Source organism: Gambusia affinis, linkage group LG03 (genome assembly GCF_019740435.1).
Source record: "Gambusia affinis linkage group LG03, SWU_Gaff_1.0, whole genome shotgun sequence".
Taxonomy (NCBI): domain Eukaryota; kingdom Metazoa; phylum Chordata; class Actinopteri; order Cyprinodontiformes; family Poeciliidae; genus Gambusia; species Gambusia affinis.
Genome location: NC_057870.1, coordinates 4,574,066 through 4,591,013, shown reverse-complemented (window position 1 = coordinate 4,591,013; position 16,948 = coordinate 4,574,066). Strand labels below are relative to the sequence as shown.

The 16,948-nt window shown below is 39.7% G+C and overlaps 1 protein-coding gene across 2 annotated transcripts in view; it reads right to left on the bottom strand.

Annotated features, from left to right (window-relative positions):
- Positions 1-16,948, bottom strand: part of si:dkey-91m11.5 (PH_BCR_vertebrate and RhoGAP_Bcr domain-containing protein) — a 46,839-nt gene that overhangs the window by 5,693 nt on the left and 24,198 nt on the right. For both annotated transcript variants that reach the window (XM_044111812.1, XM_044111813.1), the window contains 11 exons: positions 16,860-16,920; positions 16,722-16,774; positions 16,494-16,634; positions 7,426-7,547; positions 6,463-6,628; positions 6,194-6,313; positions 5,339-5,414; positions 5,138-5,242; positions 4,972-5,046; positions 2,989-3,086; positions 2,752-2,883 (listed from right to left, as the gene is read on the bottom strand). In XM_044111812.1, the coding sequence (XP_043967747.1) occupies positions 2,752-2,883; positions 2,989-3,086; positions 4,972-5,046; positions 5,138-5,242; positions 5,339-5,414; positions 6,194-6,313; positions 6,463-6,628; positions 7,426-7,547; positions 16,494-16,634; positions 16,722-16,774; positions 16,860-16,920 (1,149 nt within the window). The remainder of the gene's footprint in view (positions 1-2,751; positions 2,884-2,988; positions 3,087-4,971; positions 5,047-5,137; positions 5,243-5,338; positions 5,415-6,193; positions 6,314-6,462; positions 6,629-7,425; positions 7,548-16,493; positions 16,635-16,721; positions 16,775-16,859; positions 16,921-16,948) is intronic.

The window sequence follows — 16,948 nt, the reverse complement described above, 5'->3', positions numbered from 1 at the left end:
TTCACTTACATAACATAAAAAAAACAATCAGTGGCGACAGAGCTCTCAGCTCAACCTCAAAGATAATCAAACCCAGGAAATAAAAACACACAACGTTGATGGAAGTTAAACAGGAAATAACTAGTCACAGTTCTCAGTAATAATGTATCCCACCTCCAGCTCTTTACCTTTGGTTTGAGCAGACTGCTGCGGACCCTGTCCCACAGGCGCAACCCTGAACCCAGGGGTTTCCTCACCGCCGGGTCTCCCTCGTCTTCAAACCTGCCGATGGCCCAGTCCAAGCTTTCCCCTTCGTTCAGATTACTCTCACGCATCTTTTCTGGCATTATCGTTTTACGTTTAGTCTCCAACCGACCAACAAGAAAGCGGTATACTTCCCTATAAAACCCAACTAGTCTGTAAACCGCGGCGCTAACAGGAGCAGAAAGGCCTTAATCCCTGAATAACAAGCCATTGATTTGGTCTTGATGAATCTTGATTGTCTTCCTGGATTCTTGACACGACTTTCAGTGGCATCCTCTTGTCCAGCTGGCATCGGGACTCTCGCCTCTTTCAGCAAAACAACACACAGCCGCGCAGCCTGGCCAACAACGCTCGCCTCTGTGTTGCTCTACTTCCCAGATGGATTTGTAGGATTAATGAGGCGAATCCCCTCCCAGCCTTTCTAACCAACGTGCTCTCGCCTGCTGCTGTGAAGACTTCTGGCTGGAGGAATCTCAGGTAGCTGAACAGGATCCTCTTAGAGCAAGCACGTATTAGCACAAGTGACCTTGGACCCTTGAGCACGTGCCCCATCTCTAAGAGATCTAAAGAACTGCAATAAGTCCAGATTCTAAACATTAAATTAGCATTTTTGTAAGGGGAAAAAGGGAAAAAAATGCCCTGCAAACATACCAGTTCTACTAGGGATGCAACTAACAATTATTTTGGTAATCGATTATTCTAACAATTAATCTGATGGTTAACAGCTATGGTTGTGTCTCCTGTAGCTGTAAAATCTCCCAGTAAGTGTTTGTGACAACTGCCAATGAGTCTTTTACATCACGGACATATCACAAGGAGCTAGTGCTGATGTCTTTTAGCCTACTTTATATTGTCAGAAATGGTCTGTTCAATATTACTCTTGATTCTACAGGTCAGGAAGGGGCTAGTCTTAGCTTATGCTTTTGCTTTGCAAGGTGGCAAAATGTAAAAACAGGTTTGAACAATTTTGCCAAAGAACTTTAGATGCAATTAGGTTAGCACAAAAAAAAAGGCTTAAAACAATTCTAGGAGAATAAATAGGTTTACAGGTGAATAAATGCTAAATAATAAGGTGAGAATGTCACATAGCAGTGGCCATTTATTGAATTGTTTTTCATTTATCAGTTTCTTTTTATGTTAAGTATTTTGAGCTATCATTTTCACAATAAATTTCAATTAATGTTTAAAACCCACCAGTCTCTGTATTGTCGAGATTGTTATTTTTACCATTTCCTCTACTGTTTGTTCAATGAGTATATCAATAAATTTGATAATTTGATTAAGTGCAGTTACTGTGTGCAGGTTAGTGATGCAAATCATAATTCTTTATTTGACTGGTGTCCTAAAGAAGCGTGTTACAAACGGGAATGTTGTTTTAAGAACAGCTTTTATGTTTGCAGGGCTAAGATTGCAGTGAAAAAGAAGCAATAAATAGTTTTTATTATCGCTTTTAACGCTATCCGAACAGTACCACAAAATATGGTAATGAAAGTTCCTTTTCAACCTGCAGGTCCACGTAGACTCCTCTCCTTGGAGGCTCTCCTGTGGTTTGACCCACCTGACCCGAGCAGGAAAATCCCTTTGTCGGCTGATCAACAAACATCCACTATCTCTCCCTTCAGCAGAGCGATGCCAGCAGCTACATTTGGTCGACCCGAAGTCTAATCCAGCCTCTGTCACCACACCCAATCAGGAGGTCGAGCGCCGCTGACCCAGCAGCAGCCTCATGACTCACATCTTCTAAAGCAGCAAAAGCCCCTTGAAGTGGGGATTAGCTGATAAAGACACCAAAGTAGAACAACTGTCATCTCTAGACTGGAGCAGGGGCATCCAAATTGCGGCCCAGGGGCCATTTGCAGCCCCTCTGGATGATTTTGTGTGGTTCCCCGAGCACAGTTTATATTAACTTGACATTAACAAAGACAGTGCGGGACGGATCATCGGGGAAATGATGGACAGGGAGAGCCTGACTAAAACTAAACTTAATGACGGACAAATTCTGGGATTTATTATGAGTCTCTGCTTATTTCCAAGCACAAATGAGCAACTTCATGTTCAAAAACGAGCCCAAAAAGGCGCAACCCGCAACTCATTAAATTTGTAAGTGCAAGTGCAAATTTCTGTTGCTGCTGATACTCCCGCATAGAAACGGCGATCACTGGACAAGACGTGTAGAGAAAATATAATTACATTCCAAAAGAAGATAGTTACGCACAGTAACGCAAAGTGATTTCGATAAGTAACTGTAGTCAGACTACTGGTTTTGAAAAAGCAGCACATTAGATTACTCATTACTGAAAAAGGTGATCCGACCTCAGTTACTGCATATGAGTAAATCAAACTGCAAGCTAACCTTCAATAAAGTGTGGTGCATTTCAATACTATTTAGAAGACATTCCTCAAGTCCTCAAAAATCTACTGGAAGAAAATCAGTGCAGTCTGAATCCCCAGCTGCACCCAAGTACATCACTGAAACCGCTTCCTGTAACTCGCATCACTCTCTCCTACCTTTATTTGTCCTTTTGCCACAATCTTATCCGTCATCTCTCCCTCCTCTTTGCTCTGCTTGGTTTTGGCGCAGCACTTCTCGTAGCACAGCAGCCTCAAGGTCTGAGAGCCCTCCAACTCGATCTCAAACTCCTTGCAGCAGAAACAGTGCAAATCAAATTATGTAAACCTTATCCCCTTTCATGAGGCTTACTTAAGTGACCGCTCTTGCTATGCATTTCTGGAAAGCAGCCTCACCTCGTTCCAGTTGGGCTCTGTGGAGTCTCTGTGCACACGGGTCTTGGCTTTGTTGACGAAGTAGCCGTAGGAGTCCACCTCCAGGGAGCAGTACAGATCTAAAAGCAGAACAGCGTCAAAGTGAAACTAAAGCACTAAGGATCTGTGTTAATCATCTGGCTAAGACACACACTACACCACGTGCGTCAAACTCAAGGCGCAGGGGGCCAAATCTGCCCCACCAAGTTTTATGTGGGTCTCTGAGTCCATAGGGACACATAAGTTATAAATGGAAATATCTCAGTGTTTAGTGATTCAATTCAGAAATGATTTCTATCTCCAAAGTCTATTTTTCTATTAAAACGGTCTAGAGATTCTTTTTAAATGATGTGATCGACAAGAGGAAAAGACAATGTAAACAAACAGAACATTAACTTAAAGAGGAGGCATTACGCGTTTCCCAGGCAGATAGTGCCATTTTACAGCATAATCCAGTAACTATGTTTCCTTCAGTAGTTATAAAAAGGCTCCATATGCCAAAAATGCTGGATACATCTGATATTTCTTAAAATAAAATTTACTTCCTAATTTAACACCTTGAAATTGGGACTCTGTCTCTTTAAGCAACTCCTGCTCTTTCTGAGACTCCGCCTTCAGGAAGTGGCCACAACATGGCTCCTCTATTGACCCTTTAACAACGTTTTTACCAACGTTTCACTGAGAAGTAGCTCCTATAATGAACTCAGAAGGTGTGCCATCCCACCAGGAGTTTGCTAATTGCTGGACAACCTGGTTGAAAAACGTATCACAATACATGCATTTCATATCATACCATATTGATATGGTCTAATGCATTAGCGATTAATTATTAATAAATAATTAATTAATTTTTTTGTTTTAAATATCTGAAATACTGCCAAACTTCTGTCATCACCTTTCTTGTTCTATGAACAGTTTTCATTCCACATCATTGTTTTTCATTTTTAAGCAGTTATGATAACCTGAAACTGCTGCCGCGCAAGTTACTTAGTAGGCTGTTGCTAGGCAACCATAGAGCGATTGAGTTAGGTGATCCCACCAACTTTGCTTAGCTAGTCATGAGAACTTGAGCAAATAAAACCTTTTTTCTTCCTACATCCCCCAGAATGCAGTGCAGTTGTGGATCACTGGTCAGTGAATATTCTTTAAATTGAGTACTGAATATTATATCCAGTGTATTATCTATTCATACTGATCATGTGTCTATAGTGATATAAATTGTTATTGATTGATAGTCCAGCCCTACCTCAACCTTACTTTAATTCAAATTCTTATCTTGAATTTAGGACTAGAATTATAATTTATAATAATAATATATGCTATATATGTGAGCACAAATATAGCAAAATAGTACAACAAAATCTGATTGCAATAAAAAAAAAAGGATAACAATCACAAACAATTGCAAAATCCTGACCAATGTCAAAAGATGTTTACTATATTTGATTTTAAAAAGAAGCTATCAAATGTAGACCACAGCTATTTTCAATATTCTAGCAGTTTATTAATAAGTTTCATCAATTCATCCTGGCACTACGGGCCCTTCGAAAACCCTCATGATCTTTATATGACAAAATAAAAAGAGTTTGCTGCCTCTGTGCTACACTGTTTAAGGGAAGTGTTTCTGAGGCAGCATGATGTCTCTGGACAAACAACAATCTCTGTTCCTGTCTTGTTTTTACACGTCTACTCTCAGTCTCACTGTCTCTGTTGATCAAGGTTTGTGTCAGACAGCATCTCTGACACAAACATTTTACATCACAAATAGCCTTTGTGATATAAAATGCAAAGTTATGTGAGAGGCCACAGACATATCTAAGGCAGCTTGTACACACAGCAGGGGAACAAGTGACTAATCCCACTTGTTTCCCTCCCAGCTGGCAGTTGCACAGAGAGCAACGCGGAAAGCGAAAATCATCAGGGATCATGATCTCTGATCAAATACACAAGATAAGGACTGCTTACTTAAGCTTTGTTTGAGTCCAGAGGCAGAGTGGACGATGACGTTCAGGAAGCCGTACAAACCAGAGGATTCGTCATCTGTGCAGAAGGAATTTAAGTTGACAACTGAAATACAAAGCGTTGTTTATTCAAACGAACTGGATGAAAAGCGGCAAAGTGGGTGCCTCACCATCCTTATTCATGGTCATTGGGATAGAGTGAACAGTTTGGAGCTTCACGCATGAGTTTGTGAGCATCTGCAGCTCCAGAGAGGTCAAGGAGAAGCTCTTAAAGCCTGAAAGACGCCATTTTGGGGCGAGACAGAGAAGTGAGATCACAGCTGCTAAAGACAAAGGGAAAAGAAAAGTTTGAAAAACAGAATGAAACTTACACTTCTTCTGTTGCTCGCGAATTATCTCCCTCCACTCTGCCCGCTCGTAATCAGAGGAGATCAGAAACGTGAATCCCTAAAAGACAAAAAGCAGGAGAAACAATTGTCACGGCTCGGTCCTGTAATTCTTTGCCATCAACAACAGAGGGCAGCAGAAGCCAAACTCAAAAAGTTGTCACCTGAAATCCTCAACAGAAAAACACAATGGTGTTTTAATACCCAGTGAGTAACTGCTTTCCTTACAAATGTGCAGAAAACTTTGACTATATTCTACTAATGTTGAAAACACAACATTTCGCAATTGGAGTGTTTCCATCAAATAAGAAATGAAAATAAAATCATATGTAAATAAGCTTGCTCACGCAATAAGTCATTAAAAAATTGTGGTGGCAGCAGAAATAAACAGTTGAATTATATATATTCATAATTCATCCTCGGCCCTCAGCCAATCAGAGGAGACATCGACGTCTTATTCAGGCATTGGAGCGACAAGCCCCGCCCACTTGTAAGTAACTACTTATGCAGCGTTTTGGGGAAACTGTAGTCAGAAATTTTACAGTAGAGCTTAAGATTCATCATGTTGGAATGAAACACGACTTTTATGAACTATATGATGCAGTGAGAGCTCTGGTTGAGCCAGATGTACATTGTCCAAAAAAACTCCAAACACAAACCATCCTTGTCCTTCCACTTCCCATCGTCTTCATCAACATTTCTGCCAGTAGACTAGTGTGATGTAAAAACAATTTGTTCAGCTTTGCGAAATTCAACTTTGGTAAAAACGTTTTATCAAAAAAATCTTTTTTTAATTGGTGCAACGTCGTGGTTAATGGGTTAGTAGCTACTGTGACCCACTTTGCCGTTTCTGTTGGCCACTCTGAACGCCATGTTGGGGGACATGAGCAGCAGCAGCGACTCTTGCTCAGACAACTTCTTCTTCAGCCGCTCTATGACTTTAGCTCCTTTCGTCGTCCTCTACAGATAAAAAAAAAAGGAAGAGAGTTATCACTCTGCAGGGTCACAGACTTGATGTAGTCACACTGTACTGTTTAAGTTCCTCATGCTATTTTTGAATCCTAGGTTCCACAAAACCTGTCGGTGTTTTTGGGTTGAATTATCCTCACCCTCTCTCTCTGGATTTCATTCTTGATCTGGGAAATCTTGATCTTCATCGCATCGATCTCCTCGTCCTGGACCAGAGGGATGGGACTGGACTCACAGTCATCGATGGTTTGGAAGGTCACGTCGGCCAGCGGGATGTACCATTTGCAGTCATACTGTTGCCCTTTTCTTTAAGACGACACACATATTAAAACTTCTCAAGGCTCCCTATCATGATAATGTGTTTCTATGTCTCATTAAATGTGTTTTGAACTGATGCTTGAGTTATAATCTTTCACTTTCCAATGCAAAAAATAATAATAATAACATGCAGAGCTTGTATTGGGATTTTGGAAGGAAAAATAGCTTGATTAGGACTGATTAATCTTTAACAACTCAGGTTTTTTAATATTAGAGATACGTTAAAAGATGGACTTAAAGAAGTCAATTTCTTCTTTAAAAAAAAAAATAGACATTTTATTTCCAAAAATGAAATAGCACACAATTTCTTTGGTGAACTCAATTGTTTGTAGCAAAGAAATAATTTGCAGCAAAAAAAATCTTCTAACAACACGTGGATCATTCCTTTCTGCTTGATTTAACATCAGTAATACAATGTAGAGCTGATCTGGTGATTAGTTTTTGGATTAACTGATTAATAATTGGTAATTTACATGGTTGTTGTTTTTGTTTAACAGGAGTTGAGCCAGGTGGAGCTAAAACAATGTCACTTTAAGAGCTCTGGGTCAATATTCTTGTTAAACTTAAATGTAACATATGTATACCTTTGTACAGTTGTTGCTTAGTTACTGCTTTGGCTGTTGTTCTTTCAGCAAAGTGCCTTTTTCTTTATTGAGTCTGTACATTCCAGTTAACAATTGATCAATAACAAAATCAGTTGACGATTATTTCTAGACTCGATTCTTAGCGTTTAACCAGATTAATCGTTTTAGGGCTGATCATGAGCTTCTCTGAGCAGGACTCACCCTGCAGCCTGTTTCTTCAGCTTGGTACAGAGCAGCAGGTCGGTGAAGAGGAAGACGTGACGGAGTTTCCTGGACCCTTCCACCAGCTCCACCATGAAGCGATCCCTCAGCAGCTGCCGGTTCTGCCACAGAAAAACACCACATCAATCATGGACAACAAACCTCCATGTGTTTCAACAGGATTTCGAGTGAGAAAAGGACACAAATTGTTCATAACTGTGAAATAAAATGCAGGACAGAAGAAACAGGTTTATATTTTTGGCTTGAAAAATGGGGTGAAGGTTGGTATTGGAATAGCTAAAAAAAAAATAGCTCCATTTTTAAGCCTGGCCACGGATTCTAGATCAGACTTAGATCTGAACTTGGACTGGAATAATCTGGACGATTTGTGCAAAAGTAGAAAAATATGGTTTTCTGACTGTTCCAACATCAGAACAGCATAATGCTGCTACTGCCAAGGTTTGTTTGTGAGCATAATGTGTTGAGAGGAGTACCCAAAAAGTGTACTAAAATAAATGTAGCACTACTTCAACATATTTTTACTTAAGTAGAAGTAAAAAAAATTACTAAAGAAAGAGTGAAAACGTAGTCTGTAAAAAGGATATCAAGTAATTGAAGCAAAAAATCAGATCTGATATTTCACAATGTCATCAGACGGACTAAAAATATAAAATCATGCACAAACGCTGGCATTTTGAAGACTAAAATGATAGCATTAATACAAATAAATTACCTATTTTGATGCTTTCTGACGCATTTTTGGTGAAAATAGGTTTGTTCTTCATTCAGTGAAGTTACTCAGAAATCTGACTCCAGTAAGAGTAAATTTTTTAATGCACTTTATATCTAGATTGTCATTTGTGTGAAAAGTTTTCATTTGAGCACCATTAGAATATTTTACTAATTGTATTCACTCTCATATGCTGTTTTGTTGCTGCTGCAGCTGATACTAATTTAGGTCGCCGAGTGTCTGACGTTTTTATTCGATAGGAATCTGAAGGTCTGAGCCAGTCAAATTCAAGACTTTTTAAGACCAACTTGAATAAAGACAAAACAAAAGACAACTGTAAACATATGGGGTGGGGTGGTTTGGAAGGTCACGTAGGCTGGCAACGGAGGAGAGCAAGTGTCAAAAACAAACATTTTCCAATCAGGTGGTGATATATTTATACTTACCCATTTAGATGCACAAAAAGCTAGTTAGCTAGCAAGCAAGAGTAAAGTAGAAGCTAGTTACCAAAAGCAATGAAGATGTCTGTGCGAGACTCAATCTTTTTATTTATAAAAAATACTCAAAAGAAAAAAAAAACTACATACAACATTAAATAGTCCTGCCACGACAAAATACAAGACCTGTAATTGGTGTATATAAGGCCAACTTACATTTTTTAAAAAGATAAATTTCAGACACTTTAAGGCCTTAATTTAAGATACATGAATTTAAAGGCCCAGTATGATGCATTTCTCAGGTACATAGTGGCATTTTATACCACAATCAAGAAACTATGTTACCTTCAGTTGTTCTAAAAATGCTGGATACATCAGATTATTCTTAAAATTAAATTTACCTTAGAATTTAACACTTTGAAATTGGGCCTCCGTATCTTGAAAAACTTCTGTTCTTTCTGAAACGCCACCTTCAGGAAGTCATCCCAACACAGCTTCTCTTTTAACCCTTCAACGTTTTTACCAGCGTTGCACTAAGAAATAGTTCCTATAATGAGCTCAGCTGATTAGACATTCCACCAGGTGTTTGCTAATTGCTGCTGGCTAGTCTGAAGGAGCCGAGTGGAGAATATATGTGGGAGTGGGAGTGTGAAAACTGCAGCTCTAAGGAGGAGCTGTGTACCAAAGGTGGAGCTACGTCCAACTAGGAGTTTTGCACAGCTGAATGGTTGCCATGGGAGATAAAAGGATTTCTCAAACATTCATGAACGAATCAAGGCAACACTCCCAGTATGTTTTGATGAGTGAATAATATTACAACATGACAGAAAGCTCAAAAAAGTAAATTTTGCATGCTACTCTCTTTGTAAAGAGAGTTTGTATTCAATTACAGACTTAAGTATTTGACATTCTATTCAAAGTCAAACCAAACAGTCTGAGGTTCAAGGCGGATATGATGGAATTGAGCTTTTATCCTGCAAGAGCATGCACCTAAATTCTTCCACTGCCCTCTGACCCCTGCGCTGAGGCACTGCTCATGGGAGAGCACCTCCCCACACCAACTACAGCTGCAGAAAAACAGGGAAAGCTCCACACGCTCTAGCTCAACTCGGCCTCATTCCAAACACTCTGGTGATAGAATCAAGCGCATCCAGTGGCAGAGTCCTGCTTTAAAAGCGCCGCGCCAGGGTTACTTCCGCTTATTGTTTTTGGGGACACAAACGTGACCGCAAGTCAATAATAATTCCGATGGAAAAAAAAAAAAAAAAAGGAGCCATCGCGGCACGAGATGTCAAGCTTTAAACACTGCGTGTCTGTTTTGTTCCTTTTTTTTTCTGCACAAGTAATGAGACACCGAGCGCTGGGGTATGCACAAGAGGAAAAGTTAAATAAACTCTTATGGTTTTAATGGTTGGGGTAATTACAGGCACTTATGGCACAAAAATATTAGATACAAACTTAGCCAACAGCTCATCATTTGCAACCACCACCTCGTAATTTTAAAGCAAATTGTCAAGGCTTGGCTTGTTGTCAGTAAATCTCTTTGTGGTGTTTCAGGCTTCCTTAGACAACATGCAAAAGACTTTTCTTAGGAACTTTTAATCCTATTCTTCTGGGCAAGACATGTTCCCAGGAAAGAACAGAGGAAGCTCCCAATCAGGCCATCTGAATCCAAGCAATAAGATGTGTGCTCTACAAAAGGGAGTAGAAAAGGAAGTCGGGAAACACAGACAAGTCAGCACGCCCACCCAGTGCAAAAGGTTGCTCCGTCCGACAGCCTAGCCGATAAGGCAACACGCTGGTGATTTCTGGGAAGCGCATTTGACACCGCAGCAGGGAAGGATGGGAGTCAGCGTGGCGTGAAGTTCGGCTGATTTGTCTGGTTGTGCGACATGGAGCCCTCTTAACCTCCTGTGTTTGTGCTGCTTCCTGAACGGCCTTCTTGTTTTCGCAAGAGCATTCAGGCCGGTGAGTCAGCAGCAGCCTGACTCACGCTGTGCCTTCCAGACACCTTGTGCTCTCAGCTTTTTTACCGTCAACTGTCAGGGAAAGGAGGAAACTATAGGTGTGATCCTGAAAACCACAAGCAGGATTTATTTCAAAATAAGAAATGAGTCAAATAAAATGCAATACGGTAAACCTGGAAGTCACATGGCGAATTATTATACATCTTTTTACCCCCATCTAATGGGTCTTGCTTTTTCTGGATAAGCTATCCTGGCAAATAATACATTTACAGTAAAACCCAGACAGTTTCCTGTTTAGCTCAGTGAGGATTAAAGGAAGTGGACTTTCATCATTTGGGAAGCCCCAAAGACTTCAACTCATTCACCTTTAATACAACTATACGTAGCTCTACTGTTCTTCTAAAATCAGTCCTGGATTTAGAGGATCAGGACTGGTTCTCTAAAACAAGTTTCTTGGTTTTCTCACCACAAATGACTTTTATTTGTTTGTTTCTCTGATCTGAATTGTTTACAAATTACATTTTCTAGAAATTTGTATTACCCTTTTAGAGGACAATTTACATGATTGACAATAACCCCAATTTGCATGGTTTTGGAAATTTGGGAGGAACTGGAGCACCCAGAGAAAACCCCCACTAACACTGGGAGAACATACAAACTCCCACAGAAAGAGACTCTTGGTTAAGAACTAAGATCTTTTTTCTGTGAAGACGCAGTGCTAACCACTGCATCACCATGCTGACCTTTTTTAAAAAAATCTAAAATATGAGATGTATTTTGAGGTCTTGGAAACGGTTCAGAACTTTCCTGGATACTTTTTGCTAGTTGTTTGTTTTAGAGGTTTTCTTGCTTCTCTTCAGTTTTTGTTGCTTCTTGAGGCTCAAAGTTTGTCGTATCGTTTTCCACTCTGAAGATGTTTCTTCACAGACTGCCTCCACTGGTTCAGGATCTTGGCTTTCCCTTTTCTCTGACAGAGTTTCCACACACAGGTCTGTCACTTCCATGGCTTCAGGATCAAGGAAGCTTGAATCTCTCAGCATCTCGTTTACAAAGTCATTTAGCTCCTTGGGAGATGCATCAGGAAATTCAATATTCTCTAACAGATGATCCAGATCCATGGTCTCAGGGTCATAAATGGTTTTTACAGGGATAGTGTAGTTTACCCTGTTTGGTTCTTGATGCCTGGCCACTTTTCTTCTTGGAGGTCCTAGTTCATCTCTGTCTTGGAGCTCCGTTTTCACATTTTCCAGCTCTGTTTCATAATTAACCTCACAGCTACAGTACCGTTGTTGGAGGACAGTGAGTTGCTTTTGGAGACTGTCCTTCTCGGCTCCAAGTTCACTGATGATCTTTTGGTCCCTCATCATTTTCTGTGACTGAGCTTTCATCTCTTTATCTACCTCCTGCTTAAATATTTCTGCTTGCTGTCTTAAAGCAGAAACATCTCCTTCATATGTCATTTGAAGTTCCTGGTAAGAAACTTTAGCCTGCTCCAGTTCACTTTGGAGATGTTTTATGGTCTCTGTGGATTGCTGCTGCAGCAAAGAGAACTCTTGTTCCATTTTCTGATGCAGATTGTTCTTTTCAGCTCTAAGTGCATTGATAAGATGATGGTCATTCTTGGCTCTTTCCAAATTAGCTTCTTTCTCACAATTCACCTCATACTGATAAATGTCTGCTTTCTCTCTCAGGGCAGAAACATCTGCTTCATACCTCCTGTTTAATTCTTGGTATGAAATCTTATACAGCACCAGCTCACTCTGCAGACGGTTCTCTGTTTCCTGCAGGCAGACAATCTCCTTGGACATTTTTTCTTGGAGATCGTCCTTCTCAGCTCTCAGGTTTTCAAGGATCTTTTGCTCATGCTTGATTTGTTCTTCATAAAACATCTGCATGTCGACCTGCAGGTTCTCCTCACCTGCAGCTTCATATTTCGATTGAAGCTCCTCGTAGCGAGTCTTGATTTGGTCCAGCTCTTGTTGGAGGGCGTCACTTTTCTCTTTTTCTTTCTGGATTTGTGACCTGAATGCTTCCTCACCCACAATATGAGCTACCTTCAATTGCTCAAATTCCTTCTGCAGCAGCCTTTTCGTCTTGTGTTTTATGTCGCTGTGCATCCTGGAAGCGATTATAGCTCGTCTGAGAGACTCTGAATCGGAAAACTCTTCTCCTGTCAGTAGTTCTCTCTTCATGTCCTTGAGTCTTTTCTGTCCTTGTAACTCGGCTTTTGTTTTCTCCAGTTCTCTTTGCACGTAGACCAGCTTTTGGTTCTCCTCAAACCATCTTGCTCTCTCCTTTTCCAGAAGAGAGCCAAGTCTCTGGATCTCTCTCTGTAACTCAATGGGAGGCGTTCTGTTCTCAGTCCAGCCTTGCAGATTTTGTCCAGCTCTCCATGCTCCATGCTGGGGTCTCATCTCACCGTTGGAGGAATGTGGCCTTTGGTTCCACATGTTTGGACAAAACAATGTTTGTTAAAATCCGTTTTGATCTGCAAACAATCTCAATGTTCAACTTTGAAAGCGCTTTGAGAACGTCTGAACTTGTCAGTAGTGCAGCAAACAATGACAAGAATGTAGAAGTTTGTTCCATACATACAGTGCTGATGACATCAGAAGCATGACTCTAGTCGTGACATCACAGAGTTTTCCTTCATCTCTGGAATGATGATGTGAGTGTTTGAGAAATCTACCACACTGACCAACCAACCTCCCCCATCATCCTTCTCCTCACCTTCCTACCCCCCATATTGGAGTTGGGATGGTTATATAGTGTTAGCTCTGATTTATAGCTCTGGCTCTGATTTATTGAATTCTAGGCAATTCTATGTAAAACTATATAAATCGGAGTGCTGCCACAGCTTGGAAGAACAAGATATATTCTTAGACCAATTTCAGCTTCAGACACTCACAAAAGAGACATAAAAGCAGTTGGACATAAATTTAACGATTGAAGAAATTTCACAGGCCATACAGAGTACCAATAGTGGTAAAGCTCCTCCCCATTGAATTCTACAAAACTTTCAAAGAAAAACTAATAGTCCCACTCTTAAACATGTATGAAGAAGCATTTCGAAATGAAGTTCTTCCACCCACTCTGAGACAAGAAATTATCACATTGATCTTAAAACCTGATAAACCTCCTGAAGACCAATAACTCTGATGGGGGTGGACACTAAAATACTTTGTAAAGTCTTAGCAAGAAATTAGACCCCTTCATCTCACATTTAGTTCATAATGATCAATATGGCTTTGTACCAAAACGTCGAGGATTTCACAATATATGCTTCCAAACCTTTCACATTAGAACGTTCCATTCGCCAGGATAGCCCGTTATCTCCAATGTTGTTTGTCTTAGCTATTGAACCCTTGGCAATGATGATAAGAAAGCAAACTCATCAACTTGGCATTCAGCTGGAAGACCAAGAGCATAGATTGGCATTGTATGTTGATGATCTGATAGTTTTTGTGACAAGGCTGGCCATTGGCACCCCAAATTTAATGCAACAAATAGAGTTGTTTGGTCAATTTTCTGGCTACAATATAAATGATTCAAAGTCCTCTATTCTATTTTTGAACAAGGATGAAAGACTAAACCCAGTTATACAAACCCCATTTATCAATGCAAGAGAGGGATTTGTATATCTTGGTGTTAAAATTACCCCAGACATTAAAACAATTGTATCAACAAACTGTGATTCTCTGGTCAGTGAAGTTAATGAGTCACTAAATAAATGGATGATAATGCCATATCAATGATTGGCCAAATAAACATGTTCAAAATGAATATATTACAAAAAATTTTGTGTTTCAGTCAATTCCTTTGCCTCTTCCAAAACAATGTTTGGATGGATTAGCCTCTATTTTTAATAGATTTATTTGGTATAATAAAAAACCTAGATTTAGACTTTGCCTGTTGTACCAACCATATGAGAGAGGGGGTTACAACTCCCTAATTTTAAATTGTAATATTGGTCCGCACCGCTGCGTTTAGCCATGTTCTACTTTTAAACCGAAACACCCCCAGCATGGAGAAAAATTTAACAATTAGTAACAAACCTTAGATTAAATTTATATTTGTATTCTGCAAGTCCAAAACAAAAAATTACAAAAAAAACCTTTAAAAAAACACAATAGATGTTTGGTATAGGACCCATCAATATATTGGAGATATTTCTCCCATTTCCTATTTTTCTTCTATTTGGGGAAACAGACATTTTAAGGCAGGAACTGCTGACAGAGGTCAAAATCTGGGCATATAAAAGGTTTACAGAAACTGGCAGATCTTTATAAGGATGACAGGCTTCTTACATTTGAGCAGTTATGCCAAATATATAGCATTTCAAAGAAACACCTTTATTTACCAATTAAACATTTCATTATGTCAAAACACAAACAGATTGAATCCAAACCACCACTGTCATCGAGAGAATATTGTACTAGAAAATCTCGAGACGAGAGGTCACATTTCTTTATTTTATGCAGCCTTACTAATGCATGATGAGGAATCCACAACAGAAAGATTGGACGCGTGGAGATCTGACATCCGAGAAGAGATACAAGAGGCGGACTGGGAAACTGCGTGCTTAAAAGCCCAAAAGCAGTCAATTAATACAAAGATGAAACTCCTTCAATACGAGTGGTTGATGAGAACTTGCATAACTCCAGTCAAACTGAACCGCTGGGCACCTAACATCCCAGCCAGCTGCAGCAAGTGTTTGGCTGGAAAGGGTACTCTTTTTCACTGCGTATGGGAGAGTCCAAAATTACAGCAATATTGGAACTCAGTGCGCAAACTTTGTCAAAGATTGTTGGAGTGAATGTACCTGGTGAGGCTAAAATGTGTGTTAGGTATTTATCCAGAGAACTGTGCTTTTAGTTCCAGACAGTTAAAATTGATTGACTTTGGACTCCTGTAGGCCAGGAGATTAATATCTGTATACTGGAAAAAAATGGACATACTGTCAAACTACATGGGGGTAAAGCAGATGACATCATGTATGGCTCTGGAGCGACTCATTTATATTGTCAAAGGGAAGGGAGCAAAATCTTCTCTGACACCGTTGACCGAGTTTCTGAAACACTACAAAGGACATTAAGAGAACAGTGTAGATTGCTGAGTCTTTTTGTGTGTGTTTTTTTATTTCCCCGTTTTTGTTTCCTGATACATGTACTGTTGAGTTGTTGTTTTTTTATTGTTGTTTCTTTATTATTTATATTTGTTTACTTTGGGGACTAAGTTGTTTAATGTGAATCTTATGTCAAATGTATCACTGTCACTTGTTTGTTTTTATGTGATAAAATTTAATAAATATAATGTAAAAAAAAAAAAAAGAAGAAAGATCTCAGATCATTGTTAGGTTACTGGAAAGGTCAATACTTTTTCAGAGTGATGGATGCTAACAGCTAGCTAGATGTTTTAGCTTGCTGATTAAATCAAACTGATTTAATCAGGTATGACTTGTGATGAATAAACAAATAATTAAGCTGTCTTAATGTCTTTATGCTTTGGGTTCGCAGCAAACATCAATTGATGCTCAGTTCCACCAGATGTTTGCTAATTGTTGCTGGCTAGTCTGAAGGAGCTGAGTGGAGAGTTATGGGGGAGGGCGGCTCTATGAGGCTGAAGCTCAGAAGGTTGAAAACTGTAACTTCAAGGAGTCTTGAAAGTGTCTTACACAGTTGAATAGTTGCCATGGGAGATTAAAGGATTTCTCCGACATACATGAAAGAATCAAAGCCACACTGCAGGTGTGCTTTTGATGAGGGGGAAAAACACTGAATAAAGTTGTTTTTACATAATTTAGCCACTTTAAATTTCATTTGATATTGCAAAATGTATATTATTTTGTAATAAGTGGGATGCTAAGTATAATCTGAATATTCAAAATAAAATCTTGAGGTAGTAGAAACTCTTCAGGTTTCCAAACAAACTCACCTCTCCCTTTTTAACAGTCATAGACTGCCTGCGTGGGGTGATCTCTTCATTAATGCTGGACAAAAAGTTCTGAGAGATGCGAAGGGCATCCTGTAACAGCTGGTAGTCTGGATGACTGGAGGGCGTGTGCTTCAGCAGGTCCTAAAGGCGAAAAAAAGAAAAATCAAAGGAATTCAGTTTTGAAAAGAGTTCCCCCATGCAAAATTGTGGCTTCAGTTATGGACTTACATGGAGAACAAGAGTGCTGCGTGTCACCCTGTCCACAGGTTTGTAGAGGAGAGCTGTGGACGAGGAGTCGTCACAGTGAACAAAAACAATGGATTCCAGTAACAGGAAAGTTGATATTTCATCTGACTCAATACTCACTTTCCAGAGAATATTTAGCAGACTGGTCTTTGCAATCCTTTGTGCTTTTAACCTTGAGATCCTGAGGTAAGAGGGAGAACAAAAAAAAA